Source organism: Rhinolophus sinicus, linkage group LG15 (assembly GCF_036562045.2).
Source record: "Rhinolophus sinicus isolate RSC01 linkage group LG15, ASM3656204v1, whole genome shotgun sequence".
In the NCBI taxonomy this organism is placed as follows: Eukaryota; Metazoa; Chordata; class Mammalia; order Chiroptera; family Rhinolophidae; genus Rhinolophus; species Rhinolophus sinicus.
The window spans coordinates 36,763,751-36,777,391 of NC_133764.1; the positions used below are offsets into that span (position 1 = coordinate 36,763,751).

Here is a 13,641-nt window from a genome sequence, read left to right on the forward strand (position 1 = left end):
TGACCACCTACCAGAAACATCTCTCTGAAAAGCCTGTTCCCACCTCCAACTTGGCAAACCCGGACTGACCCCTCGCGAATTTTAGCAAATCGAGGCAGTCCTGGAATAAGTCTGGTCTCATCTTTGTATCAACACCTCCTTCATCCCAAACCAGTTGGAAACCAAGGCTTTAAGAAGCAATATATTGAAGTGGTTAAGGAGAAGGCTCTACTCTGGGTGTGGAATCTCAGTGCCATCACTCAGTTGCTGTGTGACTTTGGGCAAAGTACTAACCTGTCTGTGCCTTACTCTCCCATGCAGGAATGCATGTAACATGCTTAGACCAGAGCCTAGCACTTACTAAGTGCTAAATAAGTTAGCTATTTTATTATTATTATGGTGAATCTTTTTTTAACCACTTCCTTGATTAATCTTCCTTAAACATCAGCTTAATCTTATCTCTGGGACTTTGTTATCATAAGAGACTCTTCCTGACTCGATCTCATCAGATTTAATCAATACATCTGGCTGCTCTAGTTCTCTGTCTCCACACACAAGCTCCCAGCCTCTTTGCTGCCTGAGCAGAGGCTAACAACTGTCTAGAGCAGGGGTGTCCAAACTGCGGCGCGCGGGCCAACTGCGGCCCACAATCCATTTTTAATCAGCCCGCAACAAATTCCAAAAATATATTTAGTTTACTTAAATAAACCAGGTGAGGCAATACATACTTCACCTCGAGTGAGTGGCCCAGCTGTTTGTGTATTTTACTGCATATGGCCCTTGGTGAAAAACGTTGAAAAATGTTTGGACACCCCTGGTCTAGAGCATGGCAGTTCCTGGTGCTCATTTAGATATCATAGTATGATGTTTCCCCTGACACAGAATGTTCTTTCCTCTCACAAATCCTTCAGGGTCCAGCCTCCAGGTTTCCTGGCTTCCCTATCAAGAACCCCCAAGCTAACCTCTCCCTTCCAAGACTTCAGAATTCTGCAGAGCAAATGACACCCAATATGGCAGTTTCACTGTCGTGTAGTGTTCCCTGTTTTGTACTTGACCAACATCTCACAACAAGAGATGACAGTCAGTGAGGTTCAAGAACTATGCCACCCCACTCTTCTACATCCAATGTGGTGGTCAGCTCCATCCTGGCCACATACTAGGCCAGGCGGTAGTGAACGTTTTCTATAAAGGGCCCAACAGCAAATATTTTAGGCTTTGCAGGACATAGGGTCTCTGTCACAAATACTGTTATTGTAGCACAAAAACACCTGTAAACAATACCTAAACAAATGGTGTGGCTGCGTTCCAGTAAAACTTAATTTACAAAAACAGGTGGCAGGAGGACCAATTTGGCCCACAGGCCCAAGTCTGAGGAACTGACCTAGAGACCTTCAACACATGCTGCTGGACAGATGAACCCTCAGCAAATACTATGCATGGGTGCATTCAGCACTGAAATACGGAAGTCTTCTGGAATAATTTACACACAGCCAGATTTCTCTAAGGTATGTCTAAGCAAGCACTCAGGCAGTGAAATTTCCATTCTAGAACCTTACCCAATAACTGATTAGATTCTAATCACTGATTTTTACCACAGTTCTTGAATAAGTTACTGAAACTCTTTGAGCCTCAGTTTCCTCATCTGATAACACAGGAATAGTAAGAATGCCTACTCAGCAGAGCTGCTAAAAGAATCACATGAGGGGCAGTTGGATGGCTCAGTTGGTTAAAGCACGAGCTCTGAACAACAGGGTTGCCGGTTCAATTCCCACCTGGGATGGTGGGCTGCACCCCTGCAACTAAAGACTGAGAACGGTGACTGGACTTGGAGCTCAGCTGCGCCCTCCACAACTAGATTGAAGGGCGACTTGGAGCTGATGGGTCCTGGAGAAATACACTGGTCCCCAATATTCCCCAATAAAAAATTTAAAAAAAATAAAAAAGAATCACATGAGATAATTAGAGTTTGGCAAAACATCTGACATGTTGTAATTATTTAATAAATATATTAGCAAAAAGCATTTAGTTCCTAGCACTGAGCAGTCAGTACCTGTTATCGGTCAGAAGATCTTCAGTTACTTTTTTCCCTGTGAACTTGTGTCTGTTCCCCATCTTGAAGTTGAGCGTTTTCCGGAGACGTCTTTGTCTACGGGAACAGTAGCCCCTGTAAGAAACCACAAACAAAAATCACTCAGCCAAGCTGACAGTAGTTTCAACAGCAAATTCTATAATAAGGTAAGGTCAAAGGTTTGAGGTGTTCTACTTATGGTTACTACAGCTACCTCACATCACCTTGTGAACACTGACTGAGCTAAAACATGCGGGCAGTATGACTGGTATCGCAGAAAACATGAAGAGATAGAGGACACAGTGCCCATTCTCAAAGAACCTACACTCTAGGTGGGGAGGGTCGTGCAGAGAAAATGGCAACCAAGGAAACAAGGCAAAGGTCAAATTGAATGTATAGGACATGAGTAATCATTGTCTTCTTGTTAACACTTTCGCTGGAGAGGATCTAGGGTGGGCTTTGAAAGAGTGAGTAGGAACCTCCAGCCAAGCCCCCCCTTCTGAGCTCATGTAGCTCTTTATTCTTACTTCTAACATCATATAGGCCTTATAATGATGGCCTTCCACGTCTGTCTCACTAATATGAACTCCTTCAGTGCAAAGATGATTTTACTTTCAAATTTCTTAGCACAATGCCTAACAATATGGATGTTCAATAAATATATTTTGACTCTCTTAGTGTAAAAATACATACAATTTTCTTTTATTAAAAAGAAAACTAATAGCTTTTTCCCTCCATTTATAATTTCTGCTTTAATTATCACTTATCCTTTTACATAAAAATCTAATGGACTCATACATTATGAGGAAAAATACAAATTGGTAAGAATTTTCTGGCAATATGGATACATTTATCAAGATCCTTAAAAATGTTCATATTCCCTAAACCAACAGCCTACTTCTATACTCAAGAAATTACTTGGAATAATTTTTTTCAAATAATTATTTGAAATTGTCAGAAATAATCAGACAAAGAAGTTCAAACAGAGATTTATGGGAACAAAATTTTTAAATCTACATATATAACCAACTTGGGGGAAAAGGTAAATAAACATTGGTATGCCTATACATTGGGTAATAATGCAACTACTAAAAGTCATGTGTATAGAACATTTTTGTAGGCAGGGAGAAATACAACAGAATGTTTAGCCAAAAATCGGAATATAAAATTGTATATACAATATGAGCAAACTTATGAAAAAGTCATAGAAAAAGACTAGAAGACCAAAAATACTATTTGGTAGGTACATATATAAAATGTATGTATGTACTTAAAGACATAAAAATGACTGTTCCTGCAAATTTTCTGCACGTCTAAGATGATTTCAGATAAAAAAAAATTTAAACATATTTCAAAGAAAATCAGGGAAAACTGAATAAAGATAGTATTTTTATATTTCTGTACACTTCTCTGTATGTAAGTTACACCTCAATAAAATGATTTTAAAATTCTTCAATAATTTTTTTTTTTTTTTTTAAAGAGGAAGCAGATGCAAAATGGGTGGCCGGTTAGCTCAATTGGTTAGAGTGTGGTGCTAATAACACCAAGGTTGCCGGTTCAATCCCCACATGGGCCCCTGTGAGCTGTGCCCTCATTAAAAAAAAAAAAAAGAAAAAAGAAAGGGACAGAAAGTTGATCGCTGTAATAATTGTGTAATGGGTTCATTGTACTATCATCTCTTCATTTGTTTTTGGAAATTTCCTCAATAATTAAAAAAAAATTTGAGTCCTACCAATCTCCTGTTTACAGCTTCCCCCCCACACACCTAGGTGAGCATCTGAACGGGTTACCCGGGCCTATAGAGTCATGCACATTCCGGCCCTGCCTACGTCTCCCACCTCTTTCCTCCCACTCCCCACCTTGCTCACTCTGTCCCAGCACTGCTGACCCTTCACCACACGGCTGACTCCTCAGAATCTGAGATGTAGAGTATTTTAGTAGTACTTTTAAAAATCAGGTAGCCAAAGCCTGTATCTACAATATAGAAACAGTTGGACATTTCTGCTTTCAAAGTACTGAATTGTATTATACATTAGGTATCTATTCTATTTTGTAAGTCATATTAAATTTGTTTTCCAACTTGAAGGCTGTTATAAAAGATTACCAATAAATTACAATGAAATGTCCCTTATATAATGTTGAAAACACTAAAAAGCTTTGCATTTAACCAAGACTCTAAAATATGGTTGAGTTTAAAAAAATGCTGACCATTAACTGCCTGTTAACTTCAGCAGAAGCCTCCAAGGTACTCGCTGCAATATTGTGAGGCAAACTTGGCTCCTTTTACTCATTAGAAAATTTTAAATTTGAAAGCTAAGTATCTTTTCGGGATTCAATAGAAGTTCTGAGCTAGATGTTCTAGGTATACCTTTGGATACAGCAGAGTAAATATGACATTTAATAAAGCCAACCAACTTTGAAAACCCCGCACGTCCTACACACGATACTAACCTGTACCTCTGAAAGTCTCCATGCCGTAACCCATGCTGCTGCTGGGATTCTTTAACAATCTGAAGAACTAGAGCCAAGATTAAGGAAAGGCTTACAATGGCAAGAATTCAAGCAAATAAAAAATGTGTCCCCCTGAGTCTATATTTGTATTAAACCATAGCACTAAACATTCCTGAAATACTTAGTACGTTAACTAGTGAAGTGAAACCTCTTGTAAGCATTTTCAAAAGTAGCTGTCTTGTCACAGGACAGGGCTAAGAGTGTAGAAAAGTTAATTGCCTGAACTGTCACTACTTTTAAACTAAAAAGGAGGGCCCTATCAGCCATTAATGATTACTGAAACCCAACAGCTTAAATAAAGCTTCTGGATTCTCAATACCGACCATAATTGGGGTGGTTCCCACTGATTTATACCTGGACCCAGTATTTCACTCATTCAGGCAGATTCAGGTTATAAATGCCGTGTATTAGTCCTCTGTTTGCATGACCTCCCACACCTGCCAAATCTAACTTTCCTTAACAGCTGTGTTGCTACATGTGCCTATGCTTAGCTCATGCCACCCAAACTAGGCCACAGTTTGCATAAAAATACTGAAGTTTTTCTTTTAACAGGAAAGGTCCTGACCAATCTCTCCTTTTTAAGAATCTTAAAATATTTTAAGATTATGTACAGTTTGCATAAAAATACTGAAGTTTTCCTTTTAACAGGAAAGGTCCTGACCAATCTCTCCTTTTTAAGAATCTTAAAATATTTTAAGATTATGTACCAAACTTTAAGATTATGTACCAAACTTTAGGAAGTCCAATGACATTTATCCATAATTTTAGTTTTCTTTTAAAGTTTCCTCATGCTTCTCTATAGGTGTATTTTTAAATGTTGAACACTAAAAGGATTTCAATAAGTTAAAAGGGACAAAGAGATAAGGTTCGTAGTAAAATCAAGGCATTCTAACACCTATTTGGAACTACACCCCCAATTCAAAAAGTAAAACTCCAATCCCCTGAAAGCTTCAACTACACTAAGATGTCACGCTACAAGTATTACTTCAGAAATTCAGCTTCGCTTTCTCCATTTGTTATTTCATTTCAAAAAGCCACAAACTAGTGTCATAAGCACTCAATTGTGATTATGCGCTGATGAAAACTAGAAACCAATTCTTCCAGCTCATCTGAACGACTCTCAACATGATAAAGTGCCTATAGGATCTGTTAAGAAAGCTATACAAGTGATGTTAAAAATCTACGATGATTTATACTCAAAATGGGCAACAAGCGTTTCCTCTGAGCAGTCAATCTTTGCCTTCACTTTGAGAACATATAATTTTTACTACCCATTCTCCGACAGCTGTCAGACAAAGGTATTAAGCCAAAACGTCGAGACTGCAGTTTCCTCTCCCCTGTTCAAGGTGCCAAGGCAGAAGCTCACCGGGGTGGCCAGAGTGTCATCCCCATCACCAGCCCACCAAATGGGGAACTGAAGGGAAAATGCCGAAATCTGCCCAATATCCCGGTGCCGCCTGACAGAAAAGGCCGTTCCCCAGCCTGGAGGGCGAAGGAGAAGCGAGAAAAGGCCGGTCAAAATACACACTCTGCTGTGTCAGAAAGTGAGGGCGAGAGAAACAGCAACCCTCGGCCTCTCCTGCCGAGGACGTGCGGGGCCCCGCTGCCTCTCCCGCCCCCCGGCCGCCAGATGGACACGTAGTCATTCCAAGTTAGGCCCTATTCCTCTAGGATACTCTCCAAACTCAGGCTATCCCCGAATTCTTTGTTTGCCTTCGATCCGGCTGATGGCCGTTCGTTTTCCTTATTTTCTTCTCCTCCGGCACCGCGTCCACCGCCGCCGCCGCCGCCGCCGCTGCCGCCACTGCAGCCAGGAACCTGTTTCTCAGCAGCCATCTTGCCCCTGCGCCGCAGAGCAGGACGGGATAGAGGAGACGTGACGACCGCGGCGGGAGAGAGCGGAACCTGCCAGGACAGGCTGACGGGATAGCGGCGGACTCCGCGGCCCAAGGCCCTGCCCGCAGGCAGAGGCCACTTGTTGGAGCGCGCCTGCGCGTGGGCTCGGATTCCGGGTTCCTAATCGTGGCGGGCGGGGCTGAGGGCTCGCAGGCGTTGGGGGACCGTAGCGGTTGAGGTCTTGTCGGGGGCAGTCCCACCTTCCATCCACCAAGGGCGGAGGATCTGGCAATGGACCTTCACCTCTTGCATCCCTGCACGGATTGTCGTCTTATGTCTTGCGCACAGAGGCCTGGGGCGGGTGTCTAAGGACTTTGGGTTTCCGGGTGTCTACCTCCCCGGGGACTCAGGAGGTGGGGTGCCCACCTACAGGAAGGAAGCGCCCCGCCTGTGAGGTAACAGCTTCAGCGCTTTCCTCTGGGGCCAACCCTGAAAAAGCCATGGCCAGAGGGAGCACTGGCGGAGTCAGCAACCGGTGTCCTGATGTAGGAACTTTCTGACTTGCTAGGGACCGGTGTCCTTTTCTGGACTTTGAGGCGAGCAGTTGGAGGAGAGAGAAGTGTTGAGGCAGGGAGACTGGATGTTTGCTGTGCAATGTGGCCCTGCGGACTGGAGTCCTGCGCCTCCAATCCTGGCTCCACTACTATTGGTTGGAAGATGTTGGGCAAATAACGTACTCTCCCTCTAAACCTTACCATCATCATCTGTGAAATGGGAATAACCAACTAAGACGGTTGTTATGAATATTAAATGAACGGATGCATTTTAAATTAAGTCCCGTCTCAACACCACTAATGGTTAGGGAAATGCAAATCAAAACCACAAGGAGCTAGCGCCTCATTATCCTAGCTAAAGAACGACCCCATGCTACAATATGGACGAAACTTGAAAATATTGTGCTAAGTAAGCCAGTCACAAAAGACAAATATGGTATGATTCCACTTATATGAAATATCTAGTGTAGTCAAATTCATTGAAAGTAGAATGGTGGTTGCCAGTGGCGGGAGGCGGGGAAATGGGGATTTCGGAGGCAGGGGAAATGAGTTTGGCAAGATTAAAAAGTTCTGGAGATCTGTTGCATAACAATGTGAATATACCTAACACTACTAAACTGTACTCTTAAAAACGTTTAAGATGGTAAATTATATGTTTTGTGTATTTTACCACAATTAAAAATAAATCTTAAAAATATAAGTCTCCCAAATATCCATTGACAAGTGAATGGATAAATAGAATATGGTATAACCATACAGTGGAATATGATTTGACTATAAACAGCAATGAAGTACTGATACCTGCTACAATGTAGATGAGTCTTGAAAATATGATGCTAAGTGAAAGAAGCCACATAAATGGCTACATATTGTATGATTCCACTTCTATGAAATGTCCAGAATAGGCAAGTCTATAGACAGAAAGTAGTGGTTGCCTGGGGCTGGGAGTGGGGGGTGGAGATTGGAGGCTGGTGGCTAAAGAGTAGAGGTTTCCTTGGGGGAGAACAAAAATGTTCTAAAAGTCATTGTGCTGATGGTTGTACAACTCTGTGACTCTACTAAAAACCAAATGAAGTCTTTAAATGGGTAAATTGTATAGTATGTGAATTATGTTTTTTTAATTAAAATTTATTGGGGTAACAATGGTTAATAAAATTACATAGATTTCAGGTGTACAATTCTGTATTACATCATCTATATATCACATTGTGTGTTCACCACCCAGAGTCAGTTCTCCTTCCGTCACCATATATTTGACCCCCATGAATTATATTTCGATACAGCTTTTTATAAAAAGGTAAGTCAGATTGTATTAGCCCTTTAGTCAAAACTCTACAGTGGCTCCTCATTTTACTCAGACTAGAAGCCACAGTCTTTACAATGGAAATAAGTTATGCTTCTCACCTCCTCCCTGCAAATCTCCTTCTTGTTCATTCAGCTCACGCATACCAGCCTCCTTGCTTAGGGACCCAAGCACACACCTGCTCTAAGGTCTTTGCACTGGCTGTTCTCTCTGTCTGGAATTCTCTGCCCCTAGGTATCTGCTAACCTAGCTCCATCACCTCCTTCAAGGCTTTGCTCAAATGTCCCCTTCCTGATGAAGTCTGCCCGACCGCCCCGTTTTAAATTGCACCGTCATCACCACCCCGGTACTCCCAAATTCTCTTACCGCAATCTCCTTTGCCTGCAAGTACTTACCAACTTGTAATAGGTTAGTAGTTTAATTGAGTTGTGTTTTTGGGCGTCTTCCCTGCTAGAAACATCTTTGTAGAGTTCACTGGTAGAGCCCAAGGACCCAGAACAGTGCCCAGCAAGGAGTAGGTGCTTACTAAATACTTACTAAATAAATGAAAGACAAGCATCCCATAAACGTGAACTGTTACCATCTTCCTGTTCAATGAATAGCCAAGCAGGGCAGGGGTGTGAATAAGGTCTCCCTACCCAGAGGAGCTCCTGAGGCTGAGATCCTGGGGGAAAGGAAGACAAACAATGTTCTTGACTGGGACCCAAGGAACAGGGCAGGGGAACGGGAAGCAGAGGTCAAGCTACAGTGGCAGAAGGTGGTGATTTTCAGACCAAGTGAACTGAGCGATTTAAATTTTACAGAAACAGGTATGATTCCATGTCACAAATGTTTGATGCCTAATGTGTCAAAATTAGAAAGAAATAGTTAAGTTTTATTGCAACCTAAACACACTCCTGGCCATCCAAAAACAGTGCTTCATGGAACTCTGCTATTTTCTATTTCCTTAAAGTTTTCCCTTTTTTAAATATCTGATTAGCGTAAGGGGAAAGAAAAATTTGAATCATTCAGATTCAACTCACTGGCTTCAGGCCTGTCAGACGTGTCTCATTCCTTCTCACCAGAACCCTCTGAGAAGGTGTTATTAGCACATATTACAGCTGAAGAAACGAAGGCAGAGCGCAAAGGACAGCCTGACACACACAGGATATGCTCAGTATTTATGGATTGAATTGGGGGGAGAAACGTTCAATGGGGGAGAGAAGGGAGTGAGGTGAAGCTAATCAAGCTCCCTCAGAAACCTCCTTCCGTCCTCGCCACCGGGTTCTCTGGGGTTCCTGAGGCGCGATGCTCCTGGGAAGTAGAAATAGGGAGGCGTGGAGTACACGGTAGGGCCTTCCCACTCGCCAGTTCTGGAGAACCGCGCGGCCCCTCACCCCCCAGGACCCGCGGGTAAATCTTCCTAGGACGTCCCCCAACCGGCCCGGGGAAGTCAGGCGCGCCCGCCTGGCTGCAGGAAAGCGCCGAGGCGCGCAGGGTCCCAGGCAGATGCTCCCAGTAGCGCGGCCCACAAGCAGGTCGGCATGGTCGCGTCTGCCGAGGAGGTCGGTTCGCCTCTCAGCCCGACACAGCCCGGACCCAGAGGCACAGCCCGGATTCAGGGGCACAACAGGCCGGTGACTCCAGAGGGCCCTGAGCCCCCGGGATGGATGGCCCGGGCCTCGCCTGGGACACTCTAAGGCCACTCAACAGCCCTTCCTCCCGCTGGGCCAGCCGCCTCGGGGAACCATCCCACTCTTCCAGCTGCTCGCTCCTCCCTCTGACCCCAGCGCATCCCGGTCTCCAGCTCCAGCCGCCGCGAGGCTCACTCCGCCTGCAGCTCCGCGGAGTCGCGCCGGACGCTGCAGTGGCTGGAGCCGCTGGAGCCGCGCGCTCGCCTAGACCCAGACGGCTGCAGGATCCCGGGTAGCCTAGGTTTCAGCGGCACCATGAATGGCTCCGGTGGCCCTGGGCCGGAGGACGCGAGGGAGGCGGGCGGCGGGGACAGCTGGCAGCCAGAGGCGGTCATTGTTCCCATGCTGTTCGCGCTCATCTTTCTCGTGGGCACCGTGGGCAACGCACTGGTGCTGGCCGTGCTGCTGCGCGGCAGCCAGGCGGTCAGCACCACCAACCTGTTCATTCTCAACCTGGGCGTGGCCGACCTGTGTTTCATCTTGTGCTGCGTACCTTTCCAGGCGACCATCTACACCCTGGACGGCTGGGTGTTCGGCGCGCTGCTTTGCAAGGCCGTGCATTTTCTCATATTCCTCACCATGCATGCCAGCAGCTTCACGCTGGCCGCTGTCTCCCTGGACAGGTAAGCTAGCACCCTGGCAGCTCAGGGGTCGGGCACTCAAGGGTGAAGGGGGGGCGGAACTCAAGGGTGAAGGGGGGACTCTCAGAGAGTAGGAAAGGGCACTAAGACGCCAAAGGGACCGGGTAAGAGTCCACGACAAACGGGAAAAAGAAGAATAAGAATGGAGGACGGCGGGATGCCTCCGTCAAGTGCGTGCTGGGAGCCCGCAGGCTGGACACCTCAGCTCTCCAGCGCCACGGACGCCTGACAAAGCGCAGTGTTTCCGGATACCAAGCGTTTCCCTAGCTTGGTCTCGCTTGAGCTCAATGTCCCTGTGGGATGAGGAGGGGAGGGATTACCGTGCCTAAATTACAGACGAGATCGAGTTCGTAAGTGACTTGTTCAGAGTCGCCCATTCTTCAATCCTGTGCGCGAAGCCAGTGGTCTGTCTTCTGGCGTCAAACTCAGGCGCCTCCACCTCGCTAGCCTCGAAGCCAAGGTTTGCTTGGCGCACTCGACTCTGGCTCACCAGACTGCAGAATTTGGGTCCTCGGCGGGAGGCCCGTGCTCCCTCCCACCCGTTCTGCGCCCCACCTCCACGCCTGGGTCAAGGGCAGGGAGAGGAGCGCGCCCCAGCCCTGCCCCCCAACTGGAGCTTGGAAGGACACCTGGATTTCCTGGGGGGGAAATCCGGGTTTGACTATGGTTATCTCCCTGGCCTCCTCTGCCCCCACGGCCTCCTCACCTCCCCAAGACAAGCATGGAGGTGAGGTCACATTCCCCATCTCTCTCCCAGTTCCACTGAGCACGGAATGTGTGGGTTCCCAGGGCCCTGGTGGGACCCACAGAGCTTCGGCTCCTCTAAGGAATTCCCTGGCGGCACCTTGCCTGACGTGTCTCCAAGGCTGTCTGCTAGAGCCTCCAGGCTCCTGGGTCCTCCCTCTCCGGGCACCGTCACTGGTGGGTAATCACAGCCTCCCGGAGCCCCAAGGCCAGTTAAATCTCGGTGTGTCCTCCCAGATGGAGTATGTAGGTCGTAGTCCTGGGACGAGCAGACGAGGGGCCTATACGCGCGCCTTTCCTGTTGTTGCGTCCCGCCCCACATCTAGATGCGGCTGTGCCGGGGATGCACTTGGGTGTGCGGTGTGACCGTGCGCTAGGGACCTTCCTCAAGAGCGGGTGTGGAGCTCGAAGGGCAGCGGTCCGGCCCTGCCCCCGCGAATCTGCCCGCTCAGCCGACGTCTCCCTTCCTGGCCTGACCCGCAGGTATTTGGCTATCCGCTACCCGCTGCACTCCCGCGAGCTGCGCACGCCTCGCAACGCGCTGGCGGCCATCGGGCTCATCTGGGGGCTGTCGTTGCTCTTCTCCGGGCCCTACCTGAGTTACTACCGCCAGTCGCGGTTGGCCAACCTGACCGTGTGCCATCCTGCGTGGAGTGCGGCTCGCCGCCGCGCCATGGACCTTTGCACCTTTGTCTTCAGCTACCTGCTGCCGGTGCTGGTGCTCGGCCTGACGTACGCGCGCACTCTGCACTACCTCTGGCGCGCCGTCGACCCGGTGGTCGCCGGCTCAGGCGCCCGGCACGCCAAGCGCAAGGTGACGCGCATGATCATCATCGTAGCGGCACTTTTCTGCCTCTGTTGGATGCCTCACCACGCGCTTATCCTCTGCGTGTGGTTTGGCCGCTTCCCACTTACGCGCGCCACCTACGCGCTGCGCATCCTCTCGCACCTGGTCTCCTACGCTAATTCATGCGTCAACCCCATCGTGTACGCGCTGGTTTCCAAGCACTTCCGCAAGGGCTTCCGCAAGATCTGCGCGGGCCTGCTGCGCCGCGACCCTAGCAGAGCCTCAGGGCGCGTGTGCGTCGTGGCGCAGGGCACCCGCAGCGGCAGCGTGCTGGAACGTGAGTCCACCGACCTGACGCACCTGAGCGAAGTGGCCGGGCCTTCTGCCCCTGCGCCAGCGTTTCCTAGCGTCTCGGCCTCGCGCGGTACCCTGGGCCCATCTCGTCTGGACCAAAAGGCTCCCAACGGCATCCTGACAGTTAATGTGACCTGAGCTCTTAGGGGGTGCACTTGGATATTAAAGGATTGGAGATCGGGGAATCGTGGATGGAGTTTTGTCTGTTAATAAAATGCACAAACCATTTTATGTGCAGTGACACGCTGTCTCCGCATATCTCATGGTCATGAGGCTCCATGGCAATAAGCCTCTGGGACTTCACAGGGGAGCTTTGGATGATTGGGTGCAGAGTGCTTTGCTGAACTACAGGGGAAGAGGGAGGCCAGCACCGAAGACCGCCCAGTTAAAATCCGCATAGAAATTCCTAAATGAGGCGGGGGAGCGCGCGACTCCGAAGGCTCTTTGCGCGTGTCCATTCGGAGTCGCCAGGTGTATATAGATCGGTAAACCAACAGCTGCCAGTGCATGCGACAAAGACAGGCAGGGTGTCCGTCGATGACAGACGCAGACACGTGTGTTCCTCGAAGCGTTCGTGCGCCAGCGTGTCGTGGGTCCTCGCTGGCTCCCAGCTCCCCGGGGCCCTTTGGAGTCTGGGCAGCCCTGTTAGTTCCTCCGGACTTTCAGCCTGGGAGTTTTCTTCCCTCGCTGCAGCTATTGAATCAGGTCTCCAATGGCTCAGTTTCTCCTTCTTGCCCGGAAAAGAGCTTCCCACCCCTGCCGGTACTGCTCCAGGGCGCACAGCAGCGGTCCTAAGGCACTGCTGGGGTGGGGTAGGCTGAGGGCCCAGTGCAGAACAGGAATGCCCTCGGGCTTTACTCGTGAGCTAGCCTCTATCTGTCCCCTGGTTAGCCTCACTCCTGGAGTCCTTGAGTCAAGGCTTTTTACTGGAAGTCGGTTGTGTTTAAGGAGAGGCAAGAACATTCTCAAGGGTGTGCCCATTTCACATCGAGTGCAAGGTACTTTGAAAAGGGCTTGGGTACTTAGGCAGGATGGCGCCCACTATGGAAACTCAAGGGAGGCCTACCACGTCTGCCCAGATTGGAAGGACACAGCCAGGGAAGGGGGAGCGGATTCTATGCTTGCTCCGGCCACTTGGTGGGCCTTGAACGTGGCAACACATTCCAGGTGGTGGAAATGGAGCGGGACAGG

At 48.3% G+C, this 13,641-nt stretch overlaps 2 protein-coding genes across 3 annotated transcripts in view; one reads left to right on the forward strand and one right to left on the reverse strand.

Annotated features, from left to right (window-relative positions):
• SRP68 (signal recognition particle 68) overlaps positions 1-6,744 on the reverse strand; it is a 28,501-nt gene extending 21,757 nt beyond the window's left edge. Inside the window, exons 1-3 of one of the 2 annotated variants that reach the window (XM_019745479.2) lie at positions 6,235-6,744; positions 4,499-4,565; positions 2,030-2,143 (exon numbers count right to left, since the gene is read on the reverse strand). In XM_019745479.2, the coding sequence (XP_019601038.2) occupies positions 2,030-2,143; positions 4,499-4,565; positions 6,235-6,394 (341 nt within the window). In that variant the 5' untranslated portion in view covers positions 6,395-6,744. The remainder of the gene's footprint in view (positions 1-2,029; positions 2,144-4,498; positions 4,566-6,234) is intronic. The other variant, XM_019745478.2, reaches the window with a different exon arrangement.
• Positions 6,745-10,179: 3,435 nt separating this feature from the next.
• GALR2 (galanin receptor 2) lies at positions 10,180-12,913 on the forward strand. Its single transcript, XM_019745446.2, has 2 exons — positions 10,180-10,547; positions 11,793-12,913. The coding sequence occupies exons 1-2, from the start codon at positions 10,180-10,182 to the stop codon at positions 12,586-12,588; spliced, it is 1,164 nt and encodes a 387-aa protein (XP_019601005.2). The 3' UTR covers positions 12,589-12,913.
• The last annotated feature ends 728 nt before the right edge of the window (positions 12,914-13,641 follow it).

Coding starts and splice junctions, on each gene's coding strand:
- GALR2 (XM_019745446.2), top strand. CDS start 10,180: ATGAATGGCTCCGGTGGCCCTGGGCCGGAGGACGCGAGGGAGGCGGGC. Junction 10,548..11,792: donor GCCGCTGTCTCCCTGGACAG/GTAAGCTAGCAC, acceptor CCTGACCCGCAG/GTATTTGGCTATCCGCTACC.